Source organism: Aphelocoma coerulescens, chromosome 2, assembly GCF_041296385.1.
Source record: "Aphelocoma coerulescens isolate FSJ_1873_10779 chromosome 2, UR_Acoe_1.0, whole genome shotgun sequence".
Lineage (NCBI taxonomy): Eukaryota > Metazoa > Chordata > Aves > Passeriformes > Corvidae > Aphelocoma > Aphelocoma coerulescens.
The window spans coordinates 147,519,318-147,546,714 of record NC_091015.1 but is presented as its reverse complement, the minus strand read 5'-3'; the positions used below and the strand labels follow the sequence as shown (position 1 = coordinate 147,546,714).

Sequence of the window (27,397 nt, the reverse complement as noted above, 5' to 3'; positions counted from 1 at the left end):
TTCAGGCAGGAATAAGAGATTTCTTTAGCTATGTATTATAGTCGCCTCATGGCATCTTACTACAGAAAGTGTTTCAGATTCCCAGTGTCTTCCACTTTAGGCATGACAGCAACAACAAACTCCCATTTATAATTACAGAGGCACAACTGTATTTTGACCTCATAATCCCTCTTTAGCAAATACACCAATTTCTTATGGGGAATATATGTATGTCACCTCCTTTCATATGACCAAACAGTCCATGAGTCACAACCTGAGGACATCAGATACAGAATAGCAGATTCCATGAATAGCAGAGGTGGGAACCATTCATTATACCTTTGCACTCTTTGATCTTAGCTTTAAAAGCTAAACCAAGCACAAACACAGGAGTGTGAAGTATAAGGAGTAATAGACAGACACTTTAAAATTTTTCTTTATTTTCATTTTCAAGTTTAAGGTCAATCTTCATTTATTTGCAGCTAAAATGAGAGTACAAAAATGTTCCCGTTAGTCTAGCTTGAATTTAGATGTATTTGCAAATAAAACTAAGCCTGCTTTTTCAAATACCATTTCTGTGCACAAATTATATAGATCATTCTTTTCATAAGGCATGTAAAACGGATTTCAGTTCCAACATTAAAATATTTTACATTTGGGTGTCAGAATTACAAACAGAAATTAAAGGTTCTCAAAAAAATATGCCTGAACTGCTGAAGTACACACTAAAGACACTACAATGTACACATGCAGAGACATGCAGAAATTAATACCTATGTATATGAACATACCAGAAAGATCAAAAATACCTGTGTCCTGGTTTTTATGAAATCTCAGTAATTTAACTAACAAGAATGCATGTTTAATGCAGTACTCATATATTACTTACACAATAATTATAGTTTCCTATTTATGTCAGTACAAAATCATTTCAGTCACACAGTAAAATTGTGTGTCTTCTAGTCAATGTCCTACAGTAATGCTGAAATGATGAAATACATTAAGGAATCATAAGGGAGAAGATGAAGGAATAGTGCAAGATAAAGCTGTACTGAGTCTTTGAGAAGATTAATTTGCCTCATGGTGAATTGCCAACCGTAAATCCTCTCTCTTCGTTAGCCAATATCCTCTTTCGAGTGATTCCATTTCTCACATAGTGGAAGAAGATGTATCAGATGAAAATCCTATGTAGACTTCATGTTGAAATTATGGAAACAGGACAACGTTCCTTTCTGTTTAAAACCTGAACTTAGATAAATAATAAGAACTCACCATCTGTTGGCAAATCATTCCAGCAGAAAGTGTGCTGTTTCAGTGTACCTGTAGAAATCTTGATGTGCAGCCAAGGGACATCGAACATTATTTGGTGATAATGTCTTTTGGAGAAAATTAAATTTCAAAAATCCTGGCATATAAGAAGACAGAGACATCCATAGGTCCTTTATCTGAAAGTGCATGTCTTTTAACATGGTCATTTTATGTCTTTGAGCCATTTATATTTGAAAGATGATGCTCAAAGAACAGGCCCTGTAAATAAGACTCCTTATTCCTAAGAGGGCTACCTGGAGTGAAGATGTCCAGCTGATTCTTTGGGCTTGCTTCTTCCACTAAAACCAGCACAGGAATCTATTTTTAGGACTTTAAATTGTCTAAAGTGGTACAGACTAGATTCTGTCGCCCTAATTATACAGAATGGTATATTATTTTATAAACAAATTGGTTGTTTCTACGGGTGGTTATCTCTAGTAGAAGGAAAGTAAACATAAGTATATCCCAATCTGTGTACAGAGGCAAGATCCATATCTCCACAACATGCTCTTAGTTTTATTAAGGTCATTGGAAGTTTGCACATCAAGCACTAAGAAGCCTAGGACATAATGTAATTTCTTTTCAGCTACTGCCTAATGAATAAGAACAGTAATGTATTACATGAGGAGCGTGCATAAAATTGCTTGTTACTAAACATGGCTTGTACCACAGAAGTTGGATCCAATCTTTGAATGTCATAAAGCTAAGTTTCAGGATTTAAACAGGTTTATGGGATCTTGGAATAGCTCAGGAATGTTACCACGAGCAGTCCAGGGCAGGCAGCATTCACCACTCTGCAGCTGCCAGCCACCCTGATGGGAAGTGTGGTCAGCATGAGCAAGGTCTGTGCTCTTGCCCAGATAATTGTGTACCGAGGCCATCTCTTGCAAACCATCTTGTCACATCTCATGTTTGGAATACAAGATTTAAGGGCTGCCTCACTGATGGCTGCTGGCATGAGCCAGGGCTCCTTCATGCCTATGGGCTATGCAGCTCACGGGCTTCCTTCTGTGGTGTGACCCAAGTCATGTGACACATCTGGTCAGCACATCATCATTACATAATTTCTTAGCTAATAAATTATCTCACTGCCAGGACTCCTTTGTTCTTGCATCTACTCACTCTAATGTGGTATCCACCCAAGGCAACAATCTCTGAAGCAGCTTCTTAGACAACAAACCTTCCCTTCTACCTTCCTTCAAAATCCTGTTTACTCTTTAACACATCAGGATCACTATTCACTTTCTGTAGCATTCTTGTATCATATTTATGATATTTATACCACACTCTCTCTGCCAGTAAACCCTTTTAGAATATGCTATGGTATGCAAAAGTCTGGCTCTGACTGGATTCCAGTTTGCTTTTTTGTTGGAGTAATTAATAAACAATTCCTGTTGCATAGACTTGTTGTACAACTAGGAAAGTAACTCACACACCTAACCAGCAAGCTATTAAAATGATCCTAATATGGAATAAACTGGGGTTCAGTTCACAATCCTATTTATACTTGTTTGCATGTTTGTATAAAGGACTTTTTACTATTCATACATGGATTTTTTTTCCAAATGCCATCTGTTTGTTATGAACAACTTTTGAATAGTTCTCTTAAATGGCCCTCTAAGGATACTCAAATGTCTGATGGGGAAGGCAAATAAATTTATCACTTTTATCTTCATGAACATGCAAACTCACAGAGAATATATATTATTACTTCCATAATAAGAAGTAATATGTTGAATTAGTTCCTAGACTTTACTACACTGAACATTTATGTTCCTTTTAATATATATTTATGATAATCATGGAGTACTGTGATACAGAATGTTCACAATGTATTAAATAAGTTATGCACAGTGAATTAATTATATCTTATCAAAGAAAGTTTCTTTTTTGAACTGATATTAGAATATGGCTTTTTAAATTGTGGTTATTTTCATGTAGTGTTAATGGTAAGTTTTTCCAAGTCAGCCTGAGCTTCAACATAATTAAAGGGGCATGTATAAAATAACCAAGTAGCCATAACTCTACTTACCAGCTAAGACTAAGACTTTGAAGTAAGGCTGATCAATATGAAAGTTACTGTTTTTAAGACCAAAATTATGTCAATACAAACAATAAATAAAAACTAAGTAATTGAAAATTTAATATATAAAAAGGTTACTGTATGATTTAACTATATATAACCAATATATATATAGTTGAAAGGAGATTTAGTGGAAGACTAGACTTTAGTCTCACTTTCTTGAGATGTCTGGGTTTGAGTTTTAAAAAACATGAGTGCTTTAAATGAACTCTGTGGGTTTGAATGTGCACACTCAAAACCCTTTATGACTAAAAATGCAGATTCATTTGTTCCTCTCCTGGTTTTAATTGCAGTGAGCTGTACCCCTTGTTATCCAGCCTCATCTTAATAGCAATGGAGAACAGGACATACACAAGGGATAACGTAGAAGTTAGTAAAAAAAAATGTCATGAATTTCTGTGTATGTCTTTGTAGTGCCACTGCTTTAGACAAATGACATCTGAAGATCCTAAAGTGTTTGTAGTTGGTTTCCACAAAATCTGCTTCTAGAGGCACTCAGCAGCAGCTGTCTGCTGTATTCAACCTGGAACACCTGGAGACCTTCATGTCTTCAGTGACTGACATTTAAAGTGCAGTGAAGCATTGTTAAGCCCATCCTCACCTGCAATTTTCTTCATTAATTGGCGCAGTTCTTGGTTTTTCTTCTATCACTTTGTCTGATGCCTTTTGTAACATTAATGGCGACTTCTTGTGTGGACATTTTCTGTGTGTCCCATTTACTCTGTGAGGGTTTTAAACAGTACAGTAAGTTCCACAATGACAACAGAGCCACTGATGATTACCCCCTAATTTACAAGAACAGTTCTACTTAATAAACAGAATGTCTCCAGCATCCTTCACACATCCTTCTACTGTGATGCAGAGCAACTTCCTCATTCAGTGTGGACACAAGCTTTTATACCTGCTACAAAGCCAGTGGATGTCAGTAGGCTTTGGATCAGCCTTCTTGACTATAATTTTCGTCTCTACATGTGTGTACTCTAAAGGCAGGGCAAATAAATCTGGTTTCAGTCCAGAAGTGAAAATTAGAGGTTCCTTTTTATGTCACTGTGAGTAGTGCATCACTAGCCTGAGACAGAATTCTCTGTACTTGATTTTATGTTTCTGATGGGAAAATATGGTTTTAAAGTAACACTTACTTCCACCTGCATACAAGACCCAAGCACAAAATACACCTTTCAGAGCTTCATCAGGTTATTTTCAATATTCAAATAAAGTCAGTCTGTCTGAGGCATGCAAGTGCATCCCTAATTTAAATTTATACTTTTCTATCTCCCAGACTGTTTGCTGCCATAAGCAATGCACTATAACACACTGGATAGGTCTAACAAAGTGTACCCAGATCCGGGCTGATAGAGACACACAGCTGATTAGGTGGGTTTGATTATTGCATTGCCAGTGTTCCATGAGACTATTTTTCAGTGTAACGAATGCCAGGTAAATTAGGCATTATTTACATGGTAAGAGTGCCAGGTAAAATAATGTCTGATAGAGTTCCTTTGACATAAGTGGAAGGTACATATATATCGCAGAGCAGCACCTGGAATTAATTTGCCACTGTGTATTATTTCACATTTCTGCAGCCTGAATACACCTGCTCCTTTGCTGTCTGCTCCCCCAGTGCTACTGTTCATGCAAGGACTTGCCAAAGACTATCATGAGAATCAAACCAGGTTACTGTCAGTCAAGGACATAATATGGATACCACCTTTCTTGGGGGAGGTGTCTGACCATCCTTGTTACCTTCACTGGTATAGCACTCCTTTCTTCCTCATCATCACCATCATCATCTTTTACTTCTAAGTTGTTTTGACATTACCGTCATGAGAGGGTACTAATCTCCCAGATAGAGTCTTTTCCCTTTTGACAGCACAAGTTGGACCCTATCACATAACCAGGTATCAAGGGATAAGGCAGATGGCTGCTTTAGAGCCTGATGCAGGAGAAAGTGAGAAACAGAGAGGTGATGTTATTTACTCCCTACTAGCCCACAGGTCAATGGCACAACCCAAGTTTCCCAAGAGCACCATGTGCTGCATTGCATTGTATTCTACAACATGTCGAGATAAAAGAAAAACTGTAGTCAATATGCATGTTCAGGTGAATAAAATGGGTACTTTTGGAGTTGCAGGGGATAATCACCTTTTCAACTTGAGGCATCTAAACTTAGGGTGTTCACATTATCTGCTCATCTTGTGGTTCCCTAAACAGTCAGTGGAAAAACAGAGATGCAGAATGGCAAACCAGAGCTGGGCCTAAATTAGATACTACACTCTCTCTCTAGAAATATGTATTTCTTTTTTGACTATGAGAAGTTTAGACAACTTCCTTTCTTATGCACCTGCATTAGATGTGGAGAATAATGTAAATGCTTTACTTATTATCAGAAATTTTCTTTGCACTGAGCTGCAACAGCACAGATGTTACTGAATGTATCTCAGCTAGAAAATGCAGGAGGATATCTTCAAAGTCATGGGGCCTCAGGGCAGGAATCCACACTTCACTGAGCAGTACCATTACAGTCAACACTCACATTATTAATATGTTGTGGGAATTTGCCCATACTTCCTACTAAGTGCAATACAGAGGTAATTTTCCATTCAATTACAAAATTAGACAATTTTCTTGAACACTGGGACAGGTACACACTAATTCTCAATTGTGGCCAAGTCTTTTTCAAATTGGATTAATAATTATGTTGCTCTGTTTGACCATATCCAACCTCACCAATTAGTTTTTCTCTGTGGGCTAGTGGCTATGACAAGCATTTGGGTTTTTCATTTACAGAAAGCCCATGGCTCTAGATGTCATGTTGCCGTGGAATGTGTCCCTGTCCACCTGGAGGTGCAGTATCTCCTGAAAAGATACAGCAGTATCTTTTATGTCACCTGAGAATATCTTTGTACTAGAGCAATAGAGAAGATAATAATACAATGAAGGTATAAAATAAATAGGCATGTACTGATGTGTTGTGTGTTAGCAAATGCAAGGTGAAGGTCAATCCAAGCTCCCTTTTTCATTTGCTCGGACCCCTTGGTTTAAGGATGTGACTCCCAAGATGGGACAACTTCTTATGGGTTGGGTGTAGCAGTTCCACCACAAGCTGTGCTGAGGCACTTTCTGTGGAAAATTCTCAAAAGACAAAGCTCAGTGAGGCGTGCCCACATTGGCAGTAATTCAGCAGAAACAAACTATGTGCATGCCTGAGGAGCAGGGGCACCAGGGGAGCTTGTTTCATGCACGAGAGAGGCAAGAAACAAAGGATGGAATTGCACAGAGGTGTTGCAGTCATTCTCTGTTTAAAACAATGCAGCTAACAGGAATTAAGCCAAAGGAATGACCCAAATGGTGACCAAAAGCTGATATCTGCTTTAGCTTGAAAATACATATTCCTTTTCATATGCCAATGAAGTAAAACCTGTACATGCTTTTCATGTATATAAAGTCCTCCAAACTCCATTTAAGTGTGAAATTACATCAACTGGAACTTTCCCCCCCCATCCTCAAAGAAAACAATATAAATATTACTTAACCAGGGAGGGAGGTTAGAGGAGACTCTACCTTTGTGTCCTGGGATGGTCAACAGGCTGTACCCTCTCCTCCCCCATGGGGACACCTGTCAGGTAAGCTTTATTCCACAATAATTCTGTTGCTTATGCTTTCTGATATCAGTGCATTTATCAACAGCAGTTTGTGGACCTTACTCTGTTCAACAGGCAAGAAGTTGCCCTATTTGTGAATGTGGAGCCTCACTGAATTTGCCCAGACTTACAGTGCAATGCATGCCAGTTTTGCATCAGGGATTGCGGTCGTGACCAGACTTACTGCGCCGCCACACTGCGCTTCTGGCACCTCACCAGACCTAGAGTGCCGGGTTGGTGGCTCTAAAATATTGTCTGTGAAGGTCTCCCAGGGTCTTGGACAGGCAGATGATACTGGGTAAGAAAGGGAAGGCCTCCAGTCCTGCTACAGCTGCAGACAATGTGGAAAGCAAGGGGGTCTCCCTTCCCTAATTTTTTATGTGATAGAAAATTGGTGTAGTTGGCAGGATTGCCATGGATAAACAGTTACAGAAGTATGAATGTGCTCCTTCCCAGGCAGGCAAGGAATGGGCCCAAAAATTCTGGACAGGCAAAGCAATTATTTGTGCAGTATTGGAGGCTCACTTATCTTGCACACAAAAGGAAATCAAAAACTCCCTTCTCGCCTCAAATATATCTTATATAGAACAGGCTGCTTTGAAATCAGAAAATGGATTATTAAAGTCATCACTGGCTTTTGAGAGGGAAATAAAAGAAAGATCTGGAACCCAAGAACAAGCTTATAACTGAGAAAGATCATTTTGAGATTCTACTCGCTTCAGCAGAGCATAGAGAAAGACAATAATTGGAGAAATTAGTTAGGAAAAAGCCACAGCAGAGTGAAACAAGATCTGAGAGAGGAAATAGAGGGCAGGAAAACAACTGAATTGTTACTATCTTTGGAAACTGAGCAGCTGCAGAAACAGTTACAGAAAGAAAAGGAGATAAAGCAAAAATTGGAAGAAAAGATAGAAATTATGCTTAAGAGGGCTGCCAATCCAGCCAGCATTGTACAGATAAGAAAACCAATTGTATCCCCTGAATAATGGTGAAAAAGCTGAGGGAACAGTGGCCACTCACCATTGTCTGCAGGAGACTGAATGCCAATATTGCACCTTTAACTATTGCTGTGCCAAATTTTGTGGAACTGGAAATGCAAATTCAGGGAGCACCCTATTCACAGATGGCAACTCTAGATGTAAAAGATATGCTGTTTATGATTCCACTCTAGGAACAACTCAAGGCTAAATTCATGCTCACCTGGAAGGGAGTGCAGTGTACCTTTGGCAAATTCCCACAGGACTATAAACATTCACCCATGACTGCACATTCTGTGATTGCCAAACTTTTGCAGTCTCCCTCTCCCCAGGTGTGAAATTAGATTATGACTCCCCCGAAAAAGTAGGGGAAGCAGCAACAACAGCATGGCAAGCACTTCTCAAAGTAGAAACTGAGATTCCCCCTGAGAAATGCCAAGGACCAAGTAAAGGACTTTATCTGCTGCATCTACAGACAACCCAGAAAACAAGGAAATCTCCCTTCCTCAAATTTTTACCTAATGCCTCCTCAAATGAGAAACCAAGGAAGCAGTAAACCAGCCATAGGTTTTGACTTTCTTTAATCTGCAGCAGCTCCGCAGCTGCTATGCAAACAGGGCAGCAAGTGGAAACCCATAAGAGACAGGTAGGTGGGTAGGCAGCTGTGACAGGAGAAGGCTGGTCTTTGGTATAGCCCCAAAGCCTTGTTCTTACGATGTATACAATGTATGCAACGCATAAGTGAGGGGGAAAAGGGGGAGGATCTGATCCAAAGCCTACTGAAGTTATTGAAAAGACATCCACTGACTTTTTCAAGCTTCACGTCCAGCTTTGAACGAGCCAGGGTTCATGCAGTGCACATATTTTAAGCAGAACAGCAATTAAGGGAAAACATGTTCCCTTTCAGATAATTAATCTAAATAGCTTGTACAATACATGCCACAGCTGGACTGAGTTAGAAAGAAATGAGCGTGGGGGCTTTCTTTACTGTAGCAAGTGTGTGTGTGTTACTCTGATTGACAAATAAAACATCTATTCTGTGGCCATTCAGGCATGAAGCGTTCTCAGAGGTGCTCAGCTCAATCATGCCATGGCTGTAGTGCAGCCTGCCACCTATATCAAGACATTAAATACAGTTTAATACTGCAAAATTCTGCAAAAAGAAAGGCTGTCACAAAAGTAACTTAGACCTGGTTGAAGCTAGTGCTGGGCATTAGGGAACATAATTATACTCATACCTCTGTGGTCCTGAAGCCATTCTGTCTCTGTGTTGTAGCTCCCATGCCGTGGACCATGGGGTTTGCACACTGAGAGCCACAGTTGTTCCTCTTCTCGGCGTTCAGCATTCCAGCTGTGGCTGATGCTGCAGATACACCTGTGTGACCCAGTTTCCCATCCTCCAGAGGACCTAGTTGGGACACATGGAATTGGGCAATTAATACTGAGGAGCAGTTTGCAGCTGCCTCTGGCCCTCTCTTTTGCCACATTTTGTGATCGTGTCAGTGATGCAAGGTGTGGTACAGTTGCACAGTGCGAACAGCCTACCTCCCTGTTTCATCTTGAGCCTCACACTTGACATCATTGGGCCTTTTTCCTATGGTCCACTGCTTTGTGAAACATTGGCTCAGAAAACTTGGAAAAACAGTCAATGAGTGCAGCATATCACTAGATTTTTGTCACCTGCGGGTCTCCATTGGCTTCTCTACACACATAGCTCCTTGCATGACCGAGAGTTGAAATTAAGACCCAGACAAGACTCCCTTAAATCTGTTCCAGTTCTGGGAAATGAAGGGGTTAGATGTGATCATGACAGATGAGACGAATATGGATGGAAAGGTTGCTCTATTCATGGCCTTGTCTTGAATATTTTTTCATTTGAAGTCGAGAAATTTAGGAAAAATTTATTTCATGCTGTTTTGTCTATCAGCAATCAAATAAATGAGTAATTTGCTTTCTGCTCTAGCTGTGTGGATACACATGCATTGTACAACATGATGTTTGACAGCATAAATTAATTTTATCATCTTACTGCATTAACAAAGGTCAGTTTTCATTTATGGTAAGTGCAGAGCACTCAACATCTGGTTGCAACACTGGGTCTGAAATCCAAATGCAAGGAGTACGTGGGAAGCATGACTGTTGCTCTCAATTTAGTTTTTGTCAAAGCTTATTTATGAAGAGCTTTATGTTAAAAAAGAAGCAAAGAAGGCAAATTTACTAACCAGTGATGCAGGTATCAAACCTAGAAAAATTAAGGAGTCATAGACACTAAGTGAGAAAAAAGTATGTGGAAAACCAATGACAAACCATTGCTATTTGAAGTGACATTGTATAATCAAAACCTTCTGCCAATAATCAGGTAGGAATTCAAGTCCTGTGTTAAGGGTATTAAAAAGGAAGCAAAGTCCTGAATTCTTTTTCAGAAATCTGTAAGAAAAGATGATTTGTCAGTAGAAGGCAACATTTGTCAGTATTAGCTAGCAAAGGCAATGACTGAATTCAATAAAGTTTCAACCAAATATTCAAAGCCTTGGTCTTGAAAATATATAAATATTTGTGAAATAAAAGGTCTTTAAGATCTCTTCCGACTCAAGCCTTCTATGGTTCTGTGAGTTAAGAAGTCTAAATACAAACTAGTCACTGCATTTCCCTGAGCAGTCAGAAGATGGAGGCAGAGTTTTCCAACGGCGCTTTAACTTGTGGTGGTTAACTAATAATGCTGTCACGTAGTTTTTGATAGGGAAAAAACGAACTGAAGCTTGAAAATACTATATCATAATTTATTTTTTAAAAAATACTTCTGTCTTTGGAAACTCCCTTTTCTGCTAGATAGAAAAACTAATGTTGTTCTCCTAAGTTTAGATGCAACTTCAGTAAGACAACAGTAAACTTCACCTCTCCTGCATCTTCCAAAATTCCACACCTACTTATGTTTTAGGTCTTACCTCTTCCTATCACTCCACAGTGCCAGAGGAGAGGCAAAAAAATGACTTGGTGCAGAGCAGTAAGTGGCACAGACTGATATCGTAGACAAAGCCAGTTGTCAGGAAGGGAGATGGAGAGGCAATGACCCACTTGTGAGTCAGAGTTCTCAGCCAGGACTTCGCTGCTTCAACTTACGGTGGAGCTCTGAGAACAAGCTTGAGCACAGCTTTCAACAGGCAAACTGCACTAGGAATTACACACTAATTCCATTAACTGAGTCTTTGACATTTCAAACATACAAGTTAAGAGTTTTTCCTTCTGTGGAGTCATCCTATGAAATTACTTTCCACCATGTGTCTCTTTGGCCATCTGGCCTCTGACTAAATTGTCTGGTGAAGCAGCTGTCAGCTAAAAAGCCATTTTGTTATTAAGTACAACTGTTTGTTTATCAGATTGTGTTGCATCTTTTGGTCTTGTATAGAACAATTTTTCTTTCATGAATCCATTTCTGGAGGGTGATGGAAAATCTCAGTCCTGAAAATAGTATATCTGGTTCGGTTTTTGTCTCTGTTAGTTTGCAGCCTGAGCATACTTGCTGCATCCTGCATTGCAGGGGTGTGACTTTTTTCGCAATACTTGTCAGAAGTAAACCAGGTATCAGTATTTGAGCCTTCCATTATTGCTACTATATTTTTATATGGATGACCTGGTTGTCCCCAATACTAGGCAAAAAGATTTTTTATTTTATCCTGTAGTATATTTGCTATTCTGAAGTCAAGAAACTATTTTAGAATTCATTTTCATTGGCAAATAGATGATTTAGAGAGTGGGCAACAGTTCAAAGACTTTGGTGACTTGCTCTTTATGTATGAGCACCAAGCAGAAGTTGCAGTGAGAATGCATAAGCAGTAGAGTTAAGAGCATGAGATTTGTTTTGGCAATTCATAAAGCAACACCTATTTTATAGACTAGATACATAACACAAAATGATGATTGCAAAACAGAGATGATGTTAAAAAAGGGTTAGGAACACATGGTTGCTTTTAAAATAGCAAATATTTTTGCATTGGTATTTAGGATTTGCCACAGTACACAAAAAGGAAGTGTTAAATTTTGTATGTACTATCTGGAGATTACAAGCCAGCAGGATGGCAATACTAAGGGTCTTGCCTCAGTGTTGTTTAAAACAAGCAGACTGTTGAGATATTTATGCCATCCTCACAGCAAGGGGTTTGGTAAATAATCTCCTTGGTCTTTCACTCTAGAGCTTCAATTTACATCAGTGTTGTTAAATCACTGTAGACATTTAAATGAACGGGTTCAGTAAGGTTGTTTTCATTCTCATCTTCTCTTTCATGGCACTCCTGCTAAAAGGCTGGGGGGCCTCTTTAGGCCAGGAAAAACAGCAGATCCCATCTCAGTGCTCTGTCAAATACATATATTTTACTTTCAAATGAAATGGCAAGGCTACAACATTCTCATGGCTCCCTTCCCAAAACCTGGGTTTCTGCGTGATTACTAAGTGCCCACGAATGTGATGGTGAACCTTCCCTCAGGAATGGCTGGTCAGTGTCTGGGGGACTGCCAGGCCTCTCCGTCTGGGGAGGAATGGATGACAAGTGGCTGGTATTTCATTGTATGTAATCAGGTTTATTTGTAACAAACACACACGAGTTCTCTCTCAGTGACCACAGGGAGAATACCCATGCAGCAGCCCCACTGCTCATAAATCCATGTCTACCTTTCCAGCACAAAGTGTGCCTAAAAGAACTTGTCCTCCCATGGCATTGTTTACCACCACCTTCCTCTTCGCTTGCTGGGCTGCACCGGCAGGCTAAGTCTTGTCTTTCTTACCAGGCCAATAAAAATCCTTTAGGCTGGAGTTTGACAAGTGCTTTTTTTTGGTAGCATCAGGGGGAAAAAGGATTATTTTAAACTGAAATCAATCCTAGACTTTATTCTTCCCCCAATGACGCAAGTAGTCAGACTGGCACAACTTGGGAGGTAGCACAGGAATTAGAACAAGCAGCTGAAAGCAGCTTAGGTTGGTGTGTTCTCCAAGAAAACAGAACAAAACAAATCATTTTTGAGTTTTGAATGAGTTTTCATAATTGTCAGACAGCATCATCCCAGTTTTGTAGTTTAGGAGATAGATATTTAAAACTGCAGTCTGAAAAATTGCTCACAGATTTGCAAGCTTATGTCCATTCAAAATGCTAAATCATGTAGCTCTAAAAAAACCCCACATTTACATGGGGAGGGAGCTGTCTAAGAAAGCTTTGAAAGGAATCATTTTAGTAAAGAGGGTGTTCATCACAGAGAAGTCAATGAAAATGCAAAATATGGAATGAAAATTTAAGACATTAGACCTGTATTTCTTATTTTTTCTGTTTTCTTTTATTATAATGACAACACAAATGATAACAAAACCAAGGATGAACATTGCATACATGCTGCTCTAGTTCTTCATGCAGCCTGGTTACACCTAAGAAGTCAAATTTTTCTTAATGACAGTATCTCATAAAGAGGAGAGGAAATTTTTACTCTTAACTCTTTCTAACCAGATTTTTGTATGAAGATTTTTGTATCACCTTTGTATAAAGATGGTGTGAAAAGGGGAGAAATCACACAATTAATTCAGTTTGTGAAAGTAAAACTGGTCTAAAAAGCAAAGTAGTGTCATGGATTGACAGCCAGCACAGAGAGACAGAAAAGAGATCTAGGGGGGATAATTTTGTAGTCCTTAAATATCAGGACCACAGGCAGCTTCTCAACCACAAGTAACACATAGACAAGTCTGCCTGGATCTCCTGCACAGACTTCATCAAATGAGTAAATCTTAGTAAGGTTCAAGATGACCTGAACATTTCTGTGACTAAGAAAATCAGCAATGCTGCAGTAGCTAATGCTGTCAAAAAGTTTGAGCAGGGTATGAAGCCTTGTTAGTAAGGAGACAAAGTTAATCTTAGCCAAAAGAATCAACTATTTGTGGAGAAAAGTATTCCATGTGTGTTTGCCACAGTATTCTCCCACTTCCTTTTTAAAGCAACAGGTAGTGACCGAAACAGGACATGAATTCTGACCCAAATATGCTCTAGATCTGACCCAGTATACATGAGACCCTGTGCTGTCATGTGTTCTGTTATGGAGTAACAAGCGTGCATTTGTTTCAAGTGGGTAGCTGTTGATTAGTGTGCTGAATTTATACCTTTAGAACTGACTACGAACAAACCAGTAGGGTTCAATTTTCTGGTTCAGCAACACCCTTTTTTATTTATCATGACTGTTATCTCATGCATAATGCATAAGATGCTGGTTTAGAAGATGCCTTCCTAAAAAGATGCTGCACTGTAAAGATGGACTCCGAGAAAACTCACAGTGAAGACAAATGAAAAGTGTTATCACCACATACAGGTGCTTCCAGAGGAAATAAGTGTTTGCAATCATCACTGAGTTTTTTGCATTTAATGCTACAGAGTTATAATAAGTACAGAAAACACTGAAATATCTGTTTTCTCTACCTGTTCTCTGGATTTGAAACTATATCATTTTGGGAAAGCCATGCATCTGCAGGCCTGAGGGCTGGTACAAGCTTCTGCTGCAAAAACAAGACATCGCATGGACTGATAAAAAATGAATGGAGTGGAGGCTGTGACAAAAGCCAGGTTTAAGTCATTTCCTCCAAAGCAGAAGCCTCAGGGATCAGGCCAGATGTTCAGGAAATATGCAATAGCTCTTTTACCTAACAAGTAAGAATTTAGACTTTTAGGCATAGCAGAGGGTGGGTTTGTGAGCTAGGATGAAGGATCCAGATTTACAGATGGATGACCTGCTGCAGCAGGAAAATATTATCAGAAACAATGTTTTGTATAAGCAAATACAATAATGCAATAAATTTACTGCCAAGACATTCAGAGAATCCAGAATGGTTTCTCTGAACTCTAACATGATATGAATTTTAGACAGCAAAGCAAAATACAACAAACATATTTGCACTTTCTGCACATTCTGGAGGTCTCTCCAAAGCTGTCTCCAGGCAGGCAGGGCTGAGCCATGCCCAGGCACACTGCAGGTGTGGGGAGGCAGCCAGGAGCTCTGTGCCTTCCTCCCTACTTACAGGGGGATGCTTGTTTGAAGTGAGCTCACCCTAAAGCCCAAACAACCTCTCAAGCGGCAAACCTGGATATCACTTGCATGGCCTAACTTCACAAGTACATGCACATGCTAAATCTTTGTATATTGGTACATTTCAATTTCAAACTGTGATAACAGAATCACAATATAGCTGTCTTGTAAACAAATTTAACAGTGTTGAAACCATGTCTGTGAAATAAAGGTGAATATAAAATTTGTAGTTATACCAAATACAAAATGCATGCTGCAACATTCTTTAATGAATGTGTGATCATTGCAAAGCTCCAGATAAATGATTCTACATGCCAAATGGACTCCAGAAGCTGAATAAAAGGGAATTGGCCTGACCATTGTCATAGGTTAGCAAGCTAAGTCTCGGAAGTGATGTTCTTCTTACAGCTTCCTCTATGACCTGACAGAACCTATCAGCTGGCCAGTTTGAATATGGACAATTCTTTAAGCCACTTAAAATTGTGAATGCCTCTGTGATCCACACTTAAGAATAGACAACCCCCCCCCAGCTCTCTCATTTCCATTGCTGGGACAGGTGGCTGCAGGCCCCATGTGGGGGCCAGTGGGCCCGGCCCAGGCCCTGCTCGGGCCAGGCCGGGCCAGGCCACGGCCATCCTGGAGCTGATGGGCCTGTTCCAGCTGTGGAACCCCCCCACAGCCCTGCTGTGGGCAGCAGGAGCAGCTCCGCTTCCCCCCCCTCCACTTCGATAAACCACATTCCAGCTGCAAGGCCAAGGTGAGATTAACCCTTTTGGTGCTGTGAAGAGCTGGAAACCTGAGGGAAGAGAAAGAGGAGATGCTTAAAGCTGAAAGTCTGTTGTGAAGCTATGATATATCAGAGTACCTGTTGTAATTTCATGAAGATCTGGGGGGTGGAGTGTTCAGTTCAACTCGTGAGCAAAAGCACCTGCGCTGAGATAGGCCAATGCTGACACAGCTGTAATTTCATGAGAAGTTTGGACAGGGAGAGATGGAAGCGATGAGGACTTTTGCTCCAAATGGGAAAGGAGAAAACCTCAGTTCCTAGAGATGCTCCCAGAGATAGTCCTAAAGATGAAGATGAGGAAGACCCTTTGCTCCCAGGGAAGGAGAAGGGCCTCTGTTCTTAGAGGTGAAATGCTCCCAGAGATGGGTGAAGAGAACTTTTGTTTCTGAACGGCTCAACCTTAAAATTGTACCCCAAAAACCTTCAAGAGTGGACCCTCAAAAGCAGCTGTGGGAAAAGCTGCAAGTTGGGGGAAGGGACTCACAGACTCACATATGAGCAGAGAGACTCCTCCTCTTCCTAAATGGACTGAACAGAGTTATTTGGAAGTGGGCGGCTGTCTCGTGATACTGTTTTCATAGCACGAGCAAAAAGAGACTTCTCTTCCTAAATGGACTGAACAAGGTTATTATGGAAGTGGTAAACAGACTGAACATCTCAAGGGTTGTCTTTTTACATTGTCAGTGGGAGAAGGGAGGAAGGTGAGGGGAGGAGAAGAGTTCTGAAGGTGTGGTATAATTTTTTTTTCCTTCTTTTAGGTCTGTTAATAAACTTCTTTATATTCTTTCAAGTTTGGTGCCTGCTTTGCGTTTCTCCTAATTCTTATCTCACAGAAGATAAACAGTAATGAGTATTTTGGACCAAACCACTACGCCATGAAGGGACGATACAAAAGGTAAACTTGAGAGAATTGTAATCATGGTGCTAGGCAAGGACTTAATGCCAGAAAGACAACAGAGTGCAGTGAGTGAAGGTACAAGTTTTGATAGCTGGAACAAGACAGAAGAACTGAATTTTCACTGTATTGTGAAATAAGCATCAGCAACATTTTGGAAGACCTTAAAAGCTGAGTACATCTTTTGCCTGGGAAAATAGTAACACAGAATGGATTAAGCAACTAACCAGTGCCACATGATGTGCCAGAAACAGATCACTCCTTCCTCCAAAGTGAATAACACACAAAAAGTAAAGCTCTGAAGTGCTTTACATAGTACTGGATTTTAGAAGGATAGAGTGGGGGTATTTGCTTTTCCACATGCAAATATACAGGCTGTGTTTCAGTAAAGCCCATGTAAAATGCACATTAAAAACTGAACCCTCCATGCACAATACCTTGTATCATGGGTTCAAATTATGGCAAATCAGCCTGTTTTCCAAAAGTGCTGGCTTTTGGTTCAGTGCCTGTTTGACCCTTTCCTTAAAATGCCAAGACAGAAATTCTCCTTACAGGAGAGTACTGTGTGAGATGGAAAACAAGCAGCAGGCTGCTGGCTCTCTCTAAGTCATCCTTCCCACAGTGGTACCCACCCTGTTCTGACCAGGGGCTTAGACCCGTAGGGATTCACATGTTCTTTCCCTCTTCTTTACCTGGGCTTTCCTTTGGGATGTGGTAATAAAGCATTCCTTGTTATGATTTAGACTAATTTCCAACATAGACATGGAAAGCATTACTATCATTCTTATTACCCAGCTTATCACACATGGAATTTTAAGATGAGCAAATCACATCATTTCAATTAATTACACTGAGAAGCAGCAAAAATATTTAGGCAGACTAAATATAAATCCTCATGAAAAGCATTTAAAGGTACATGAAATGTGAGCTGAAATGACTCTTCAGTTTTGCTCACCAAGGTTCAACAGCTGGAAGTTGAAGCTAAACCTTCCAGGTAGTACATTGCACATTTATTTTAACAGTGATTAAATACTGGGATAATTTACAGAGGCTTAGGCAAAATGTCAGCCACTGGAAAAGCTGTAAATTCAGTCTCAATATCCCAAAGGTATGCTCCTTGTGGGAATTAACTTAGGGAAGTTCAGTGGGCTGTATGGCCAGGTGGCATTCCCAGCCTTACAGTCCATGGATCTTACCTTACATCCACAGAAGGATACTGCTGGCTTAACTGGTTCACGGTGTGACTATGATCATAAAGTGCCATTGACAAAACCACCACTCAGGTTTTCTGCTCAAACCCTTTCAGACACTCTCCCTCTCTCACTATCCCTCTTCCCCACCACATGCTGCAGAGACAGTGTAAAACCTCTTCCTTTAGTTCATGGTAGATCTTTGGCTCTCATTAACTAAGAATATTTTTGCCTTTAAAGATTTCAATGCTGTAAAAAGAGTTTTTTTCCACAGAGAAATAATTTGGAGAGATGGTTCCAATTCCAGTCATCTCTATTGATGCTCAACAGCCTTTCTGCTTTCTGGTACTGTGACAGCTGGGAAAGCCTTTCATGTAATTCAAATGTTCCTGTACATGACATTTTTAGTGAATTTACTTTATCAGTCGGTAAATTATTATACTGGGGTAAACTGTGAGTGATCAGCGATCAGTCCACCAGCAGGTCTGCTTTAGACTGTAGGAGGGGTTTATCAAGACTGTTGGCCACTAACTAAATGGATACTAATCAAAGTCTGAGAGGTTTTGTGGAAAGGTTATCATAGTTTGGGTTGGCTGATGTTGCAACTTCTGCAGTGTTTTGAGAAAGTCCCAGAGGCAGAGAGTACAATGAAGAGGCTGCTAGGGAAGGGCAGGCACCTGGAGAGCTGTGTCCAGCTGCTGCCCTCCCCTCCTGTCACAGGGGTGAGAGGTGGCTGTTCCCACCCGAGACATGAAGACGGGTCAGAAGGCTTCATGCAGTATCTGAACCACCTACTCTCAAACAAGACTGAAGTTTTTCCAGCAATTGAGTCTGATACATCTCACAGAATAGCAAGCTGAAGGGTCATCATAGAAGAAAATTTCTCATCTTTGAATTATCTTTGACACTTTTACTTAAGTTCTGCTAGCTATGGATGCATCCTTTTTTTATGGCAGTGGATATTTATTAAAAAAAATGATTAAAAAATACTTCCAGAGGTGGCGGGGTAGATTGCTTATTATGATCTGACAGGCCAAATAAGTATCAGTGCCATTTTTTAACTGAAATGTGAAATTAAACCACTATTGCACTATCAAATGACAGCAAAGGTGAAAGTGTATGGAATGGAAGAATTAACAGCTAGGGCTGGGCTGAAAAATATGGTCATTACAAAAAGCTGTATTTATCGTCTGAGTCTGATTTTTCCAATAATTTCAATGCTCTCTTGTGGTGCAATAAATACTGGTTTCGGCCAATACTGTAATCCTTGATCAGCTTCTATGCTGAGCAAACTCCGAGTATATGATGTACTGGTTTTGCATGGCCTGGTTTTTGGTAGCAGGGGGGCCACAGAGGTGGCATTCTGTGAGAAGCAGCTGGAAGCTTCCTCCATGTTTGGCAGAGCCAATCGCTGGTGCCTCCAAAGATGGACATGCTGCTGGCCAAGGCTGGGCCAAGTAGAAATGATGGTAATGCCTCTGTGATAACAGATTTAAAAAGAAATCAAAACAAAGGTTGTAGTGCAGTTGTAATTTTCCTGCCAGAGAAGAGCAGAGTGAGAATATGTGAGAGGAACAACTCTGCAGACAACAAGGTCAGTGGAGAAGGAGGGAAAGGAGGTGCACGAGAGCTGAGATTCCTCTGCAGGCCGTGGTGAGGCAGCTGTGCCCTCACAGCCCACTGAGGTACAGAGGGATGCAGAGATCCACCTGCACCTGTGGATGAGACCCACACTGGAGGAGGTGGATGCCTGAGAGGAGGCTGTGACCCCATGGGAGGCCCGTGGAGAGAGAGGCCCTGCTCCCATGCTGGAGCAGCCTGGCCTTCAAGGCCCGCACCATGTGGAAGAGTGACCCACAGTGCAGCAGTCTGGAGAGGACTTTGCCTGTGGGATGGACTCAACTGCAGCAGTTTGCAGGGAGCTGTTGCTCATGAGATGGACTCACGTTGGAGAACTCCGTGGAGAACTGTCTCCTGTGGGAGGGAACCCACAGGAGGAATGCAGCAGGGGAATGACTCCTCTCCCTGAGCAGCGGGAGAAGCCTCAGGTGATGAACTGACCGTAACCCCCATTCTCTGCCTCCTTGCACCACTGAGGGAGGAGATAGAGCTGGGAAGGAGGGAGAGGTGTGGAGAAGGTGTTTTTAAGAGCTTATTTTACTTCTCATTAACCTGCTCTGATTTTGTCAGTGTAGTAAATTCCCTTCATATCGCTAAGTTGAGCCTGTTTTGCCCGTGACGGTATTTAATGAGTGATCTCTCTCCCAGTCCTTATCTCAACTGGTGAACCCTTTGTTAAATTTTCTCTCCTCTGTCCAGATGTGGAGGGAAGTGAGTGAGCAGCTTTAGTAGGTGCCTGGCTTCTGGCCCGGGTCAACCCACAACAATGTGTTAAATGGGAAATGGAAATGTTGAGTGGTTTTAGGTCAGTGGATTGACAACCATCATTTATTAAGAGATTACTTATTTAATTCTATAATTTTCCTCTGTTGCTACCTAGGGTTCTTTATAATTCCCTGATCCATTGACTGATACAGAAATATATTTTTTTGATGGCAAAATTAACTCTATTTCCAATTCTAAGGGAGACATAATGCTGAGTGGTACATCAGTGTTAATTCCCTTCCATCCTGCAACACTTCCCACCCCTCTCCTCCAGATATGCTGTGAAAAGTTTGACTAGAAGTTCCTAAAGCATATAGCAACAGTTAATTCTTCTGAAGCAGCTTCTCACAGAAACCAACCCTGTACCCTGCTCCCTGCTACAAAACATCCCCATGCAAATATGATACATTGCTACACCCAAGGTCTGGACTATGATAGAAAGGGAATTGCTGCAATACGTCTACAGTCCAAGAAGAGCTGCATTTATTCACTTTTACTGCAATTCTGAACTGTAATAAGGCTATCTCCTGAAAATATCAGAATCACTGTTCTAGTTGTTTATTACACATATAAGATTTTGAAACAACCCATTAATAAAAGAACGTAAGACCATAAGAGCACAAAGAGATCCTGATATACCCATGTAATGCACTGATCCCTCTTTTCCTCTTGACCTAAAGCAGATGGTTTATTAAATATTTCTCTGCAGTCCAATTAACGAAAAACACTCTGCTGCACCGGGTTCTTCATTTACAACCTGATGCTTATTTATTTCTGTGAAGCTCTCAACTTTGCGTACACCTGGTAAACGAGGGAGCGGATGACGGCAGAGCGGTCCGAGGCTGCAGCAGTCCCTGTTGTCATGGCAACTGGTGCTCGCACAGCCCGGCCCTCGGCTGCGGCTGCTCGCAGCCCTCTGCCGCAAACGATGCAAAACTGACTGTCCAAAGCTTCTCCAAGAAAGGTTACCTCTGAAACGCCGCATTTTGCATACTGAGTCTTGACCAGAGCCTAGCTGCAAATAGGAGCCTGGTCTACACAACTTCCCGGAGTTGTCCAGTGGAGCAGCAGCATGAGCCAGGCATTTAGCCCCAGAGAGCAGAGCAAGAATTGTTCATAAACACACGAGTGTATTGGGGCAATTATGCAAGATAAACTGTTAGCCAGCCAGTGGCTAGACAACGATAAAATTTCTCCTGTATTCCTCTACTTTTCTCTGTTTATTTTACAAACAACTCAATTGTCCTCCCATTTCATAGCTACTTTGCAAATGTCTTCACTAGGAGTTGAACTGATCCTAACTTGCAGGTTTCATTCCTGACAGACTACTTACTGCAGTTACGTCTGCTGATGCCATGTGCAAGTTTTCCTCCTAAGTACATCAGGCAAGTCTGTGTGGAATACAAATAATGATTTCTTCAATATGCTTCAGGAAAGAATTACTTCACTAAAAAAAGATTGTCAAGTTCAAAGAGTAAAAAGCCATTTTTTTAGCTGATACTGTGAGTCACATAATGATAAAAAAATCAACAAATATTCTACTAGTTGAGGAACCAAACAAGTCAGTCCTGAGGCAATCAGTGTTCAACTTTTCGGTTCTGATACAAGAGAATTATTTTTTACTTGGTTGCTACATCATTTAAAAATTAATTACTTTTATTTGCATTTCAGTATCAATCCCCATTAAAGACTGGGGTCTTACTGCGCTGGTTGCTATGGGAAAACAGTAAGGAGAAAGTCTGTCCTAAGGCACTTGCAGCCCCTGGGGTAAATTGATTGTAAAGTCTCTCTGACCACAAGGCAACCTGCCATATCCACTCTGAGGCACTTCAGGTATAACAAAGGGAAAATAATTGAATACAGCAGCTAACTTAGTCAGTGAAAATAGAAAGAACTAGAAATAAGATGGCTTTGAACCTGCTTTAAAACAAACAAAATTCTGTTAGAGTTGATATTGAATGTGTTTATAGAGTACTTTTACAGTCCTGGTTCTGGTAGTAAATTGTACATCTTAAATTACTAGGCTACACATATACATATACATATGCATATGCATATACATATACATATACATATACATTTCAGCAAGTCATCCCAATATAACATAACAGGTTGTGTAAACGTGTTCCAAAATACTTGACAGATTTTGTGTGCTTTCTGTGAATTCAACCTCTTCCCCATGGTTTGCTTGTAACCCATGGTGACTGCCCTGGGGACTCATCTGTACCTACAGATTATTACTTCCTCAGAAAGTCATTACTTTGCTAACACTTCCACTTAGCTGAATCAGACCCTCTAAAGAGAAAGCAATTTGTGCAAAGAGTTGCAAGGATCAAGGAATGGTTACCAGGCAGAAATGTAGTCTATTATTTTCCTCAGCTATAGCCTACACAGTAGCTCAGTCCTGTGAAAAGTTCTTTGCTCACATAGCAATGGATGTTCTTCCAAGAAATAGCTTTATTGTAGGGGCTTACTGTGACTCTTTCCTTTTTTTCTCCCTCACAGAAGCCACTCACCCTATGAAAAGTACGTACACTTATCTTCCAGAAAATGTCTTTCAATCTCACCAGCTGCAGTGCTTCATGAAGTTTTTTATTACTTTTCTATTCCTCTTCATCCATATCAGGTTACCCTGTTCCTCATTGCCAAAGCCTCAGCAGTGTACTGCAACAAGTTACAATCACCTATATTTGTGGTTGTTTGTGACTTCTCGTCACCTAAGTCACGTCTCATGAACCTAAGACCATCTCTCATATTTTAGCTATGTTATAGCAACTAATAATGTCCTATATGTCTTCCTGTAAAAAATAGGGAGATTACAATACACTTTATAAAAATGGATGTAAAAAGTCAAGTGGGGAAATTAACAAATAGTCTAAGAAATCAACTGAAATTGAAAAAATAGAAAAGCAAATGAGAAAATGAAAAATCCTCAATACTTCCCTTTTAATTTAATAATATTTTAGCTTCCAAAATGATTTGGTAAAGGTACAAACATTTGGTTACAGAAATACATATAATTCAAATGAGACCAGGCACAGAAAGCTAAATGTACTGGCTGAAAAAAGAGAAGGATGTGATGGTATTTGTGGTGGTATGAAATTACTAAGATTAATATATGGTAGTTACTAACCCTTTCCTCATTGATACACTCTCTGATCCTGTTGATTGATACACGACATTCTTTCATCCCTGAGTAATTTACCCCTCTTTACATTTTGATGTCCAGTTCTGTTGTTTTTTCTACTTAACTGAGACATGTTGACAATCACAACCACCTCTTACTGCTTTTGTCTTTCCCCAAAATATTTCTTTCATTCTATCTCTACTTCTTTCTCTTCACAGAATTTCATCAATTTATTCCAAGTGAAAAATTACAAAGAACAACTTCATCCTCTTTCCCCATCCTCATTTGGCTGGCGCCCCCTTCCCTGGCTGCCTCCTCCCTTTCTGTGTCCCAGTTACAGAGTCTTCCTACCTTGACTTACGTCAATGTCATCTCCCACTTCCCCATCTCTCCCATCCTGCTCTTGTCCCCTCCCTCACTCTTCTTTTTTGTCTCTCACTCTTAGGCAGTTTTCAGTTCTCACAATAAAAGCATGTTTTTCTCTTCATGTCTTAAACCCATACTTGACCTCATTTGCCCCTCCAATTGCTCCTTCCTCTCCCTTTCATCTGTAAATTTACTTAGAGTGCTGTTTCTAGTCCCTGGAGTACCTCTCCTTATCCCTATTTCTTCCCTACCTCAAACCTTACCCTACATCTCTCCATGAAGTACTTTATGACTTTTGAGGCACTAATTGGGAGAAGTGTGTGTTCCTCAGGTTCCTTAAACTGCTGCCACCACAGGTCTGTTGAAGAGTGAATCTTGCCCTAACTAAAATCCTACTCATCCTTTTTGCTCCTGCTCTGTCCTTTCCTCATCACCTTCCATCTAATCTCTTCTGCAAGGTTTTCTTGTAAAGCTTTTCATGCCCTAATCAGCCTCTACTGGTCTTGAGTATTGTTCTCCTCTCCTTATCTCTGGTATTCTCATCTCCAAACACAAATTCAATTATCACATGTTTCTAGGAGGAATACTTACTGATCTACCTCTTTATTACCTCCTATTCAGTGTCAGATCTTGGATTGTCTGGCTTCTGTTTATGATGTTTAGGCACCAACACAAAAAACATGGCTAACATAATGCTAAGTGTGGGTAAAAAGGTAACACTCTGTTTAGCTTTCACTGCTGGAGATAACACTGCTACCTGTCATTTGAACTTACTGGTCAGCATCATCTTGAACGTCTTTAAATTCCTTATCTAATCCTCTTTAATATGGTATTTCATAGACTCACCCATTCGCCTTCAAATGATTATAATTTCCCATGTGACTTTGAGAGTATTTCTTTAGCCTTCAGGAGTACAACATGGACCCTTTGTGACTTCTCCCTCCCTGTCGTATTTCAGTCAGCAGAGAGTCATTATCTCCCTATTCCGGCTGGCTGCGGTGCCCACCTTTGTGAATTTTCACTCCTGCACTTCCATAATTTCTTCCTGGTGCTTTGTTACTTTCTACAAATGTCTGTAAAGCTACTTCTTTTCATCTGAAGCTGCCAATAGGCATTTACTACTTTATATGGAAATTTTAATCTATTTTGGGCAGCAACGATATCTAGCACAATGAATTTCTGGACCTAGGCTGAGATTTCTAGATACTGCTGCAATACATAATAATTCTTAAAACATTTTAAACTGCACATCAGAACAGAGCTCCTCAATCCCTCTCCCATATCTGTTGCTTCTGTAACACCTCAGGTGCACAACTAAGGATGTAGCATACTGACAAGAACTGGGAAATTCAAACTTGCAGGTCTGCTCCTGTACAGCCCACCCCCAGGTCAGCTTTCTGTATATCAGAAGGCATCAGAGGCAGTGTGGAAGAAAGCTGCGTCTTCCCTAATCTCAACCTATTTTCTATTTTACTTGTCTTGCAAAAGAAAAAGCCATGTACAGGAAGAACCTCAAGGACCAAGCTCTCTTCCCTTCTGGTAACATTGTTCCACAGTTGACAGCGTCTATGCGCTGGCGCTCATAGCCGAGCACCGCCGTGAGCGGGTCTATAGAGCCCGAACCAGCTCTGGCAGCCCAGAGCCCGGAGCGCGGCGGGGCCGCTCTCGGCGGGGCCGCTCTCCGCGCTGGCCGCTCCCGGCTCTGCTCGGTCCCGAGGGCCCGCTCTCGGCGGGGCTGGCCCGCCAGGGCAGACGCTCCGAGCGCTCCGAGCCTCCGCGGCTTCAGCGCAGACTTGGGCGCCTGCATCTCTTGGGGGGGCCGGAGTGCAGGAATACGTTCTCCTCACAGCAGGAAAACGGATGGATCGGCGCACAACCCCTCCATGCACGCACACCGCGCGTGTGTAGGTGTCTATACAGCGTGTGCAGTTGCACATGCAGCGTGTGTAGGTGCACGTACAGTGTGTGTAGGTGCACATACAGTGTGTGTAGGTGCACATACAGTGCGTGTCGCAGCCGTTCCCCTCCCCGCCGTGCCCGCTCGCGTCTCCCGCACTCACCGGGGCGCGGGCCGCCTTGCTCCCGGCCGGGGCCCTCGGCGCTGCCGCCCTCCTGCGGCGGGCTCTCGGAGTCCGTGTTGGTCAGCCAAGTGGACTCGGTCTCCCGCGTCCAGCTCTCGTAGTAGCGGGGCTCGATAGCGTCGGCCCGGCTGCCCCCGCAGCCCATGGCGACGCCCCGCTCACAGCCGCCGCCGCCGCTGCCCGGCCACCATCGCCCGCCGGGCACGGCCGCCCCGCCGGCCCCGCTCACGCCCTCAGCCCCATCCCTGCTCGTCCAGCTCTCCCCTGCTCTGCTCGCCCTTCTACCCCTTCTCCCCGGCTTTATTATCTCCGCTGTCCCCCCCACTCCTGCCTGTCCCCTCCCCTTCTCCTCCCGCAGCCCTCTTCCCTCCCTTCCCGCTTCTCTCCGCTCTCCCTCCCATCCCACCGCCTCCCGGCTCGTCCCCGATCTTCCCCATCCGGCGGTGTCTCCCAGAAGCCGGGACTGCTGCCTCCGCCGCGGCGCTGGCTCTGCCCTGCCGAACCCCTCTGGCTGCCCGCGGTCGGGGACAGACACGCCCCGGGCGGGCAGGAGCTCTCTCCTCCGGGGTTAGGATCTGGACGGACAGGATTTACACGTACATGCCAGCGTGCCACAGCTAGCACGGCACAGCAGTCCCCCCGGCCTGGTCTTGCACCCAGCTCGTGTACCCTGACTGGGTCTTGAGCTCCGCTTCGCTAAGCCATCTGTCCCTTCCCTATTTTAGCCGGGAGAGCCTTGCTGTCACCTTCGGAGTTGGAGTTTGCTGCTGTATAATTGGGAACTGAAGGTGCAGTACCGAGTGCTCAACTCCAGAGATACTTCCACTCTCTCCTCTTGAATATCTACTTTGGGAAACAACCAAGAACATGAGACTCCTGCAAAACAAACTATAATTTAAGATTATACTTGGGTAATCTAAGTGACAGAGATTCTGCACTGAGTCGTATTGATGGTGGTTGCAGTTTGTATTGCAATAGCTACTTCACAAGGTCCCTGCAGGGTTGGAGCCAGCCCCATGAACGCTAGGCACTGTGGGATCATATAATGAAGTGGAGACTTTATCCCAGGTAAATGTTTCTCTCCTGGAATAATTTTGCGGTAGAGCAGCAGGAATGACTCTTTTCCCTGTGAGAACTTACAGGGCAACACAGAAGTCATGTTCTGCACTTCATGCCATTACACAGTATGGCTGTTGGCTAAAAAGGATACATCCATTGAAATCCAAAATCAAGCTGTCCAGTGTTATGGGAGCTGCAAGTAGGAACACAAAGTCTCTGGAGTAAACTCGTGTCCCTAAAGGCTGGTTTAAGATCTTTACGAGGATCTCATAGGCCTTACCTTTGCATCCCAGGTGGTAGGTCCCGTGTTCTTGTTCTGAAGGGATTCAGGTAAGAGACTGCTGTCCGAGCTGCCAAATCACCCATTGTGCTTCCCGAAACAGAGGACCACTGAGGTGTTTCTAAACACTTTCCCAGCCAAATACTGACTCCCAGCAATCCTACTTTCTGACTCAGATCTGCTGAGATC

General features: G+C 42.0%; 1 protein-coding gene across 3 annotated transcripts; it reads right to left on the bottom strand.

The window, feature by feature from the left end:
- On the bottom strand, positions 1–26,111 carry BAALC (BAALC binder of MAP3K1 and KLF4). 3 transcript variants are annotated; one of them, XR_011148451.1, is made up of 5 exons: positions 25,849–26,111; positions 9,227–9,396; positions 3,972–4,091; positions 1,300–1,384; positions 1–1,222 (listed from the first exon to the last, which is right to left on the bottom strand). XR_011148451.1 is itself a non-coding variant. In XM_069005280.1 (4 exons), exons 1-3 carry the CDS (start codon positions 26,012–26,014, stop codon positions 3,987–3,989), a joined length of 441 nt encoding a protein of 146 aa, XP_068861381.1. In that variant the 5' UTR covers positions 26,015–26,111; the 3' UTR covers positions 1–1,384; positions 3,972–3,986. The 3 variants fall into 3 exon arrangements, 2 of the variants coding, with proteins under 2 accessions (XP_068861381.1, XP_068861382.1); XM_069005280.1 differs by having other exon boundaries at positions 1–1,384; XM_069005281.1 differs by lacking the exon at positions 1,300–1,384.
- Positions 26,112–27,397: the final 1,286 nt, after the last annotated feature.

Excerpts from the sequence above, each read along its gene's own strand:
- BAALC (XM_069005280.1), bottom strand. The coding sequence starts at position 26,014 with ATGGGCTGCGGGGGCAGCCGGGCCGACGCTATCGAGCCCCGCTACTAC. Across the intron at positions 9,397-25,848 it reads GCAAGGCGGCCCGCGCCCCG|GTCCTCTGGAGGATGGGAAA; the intron begins GTGAGTGCGGGA and ends TGTCCCAACTAG. Across the intron at positions 4,092-9,226 it reads ATGGCTTCAGGACCACAGAG|AGTAAATGGGACACACAGAA; the intron begins GTATGAGTATAA and ends AAACCCTCACAG.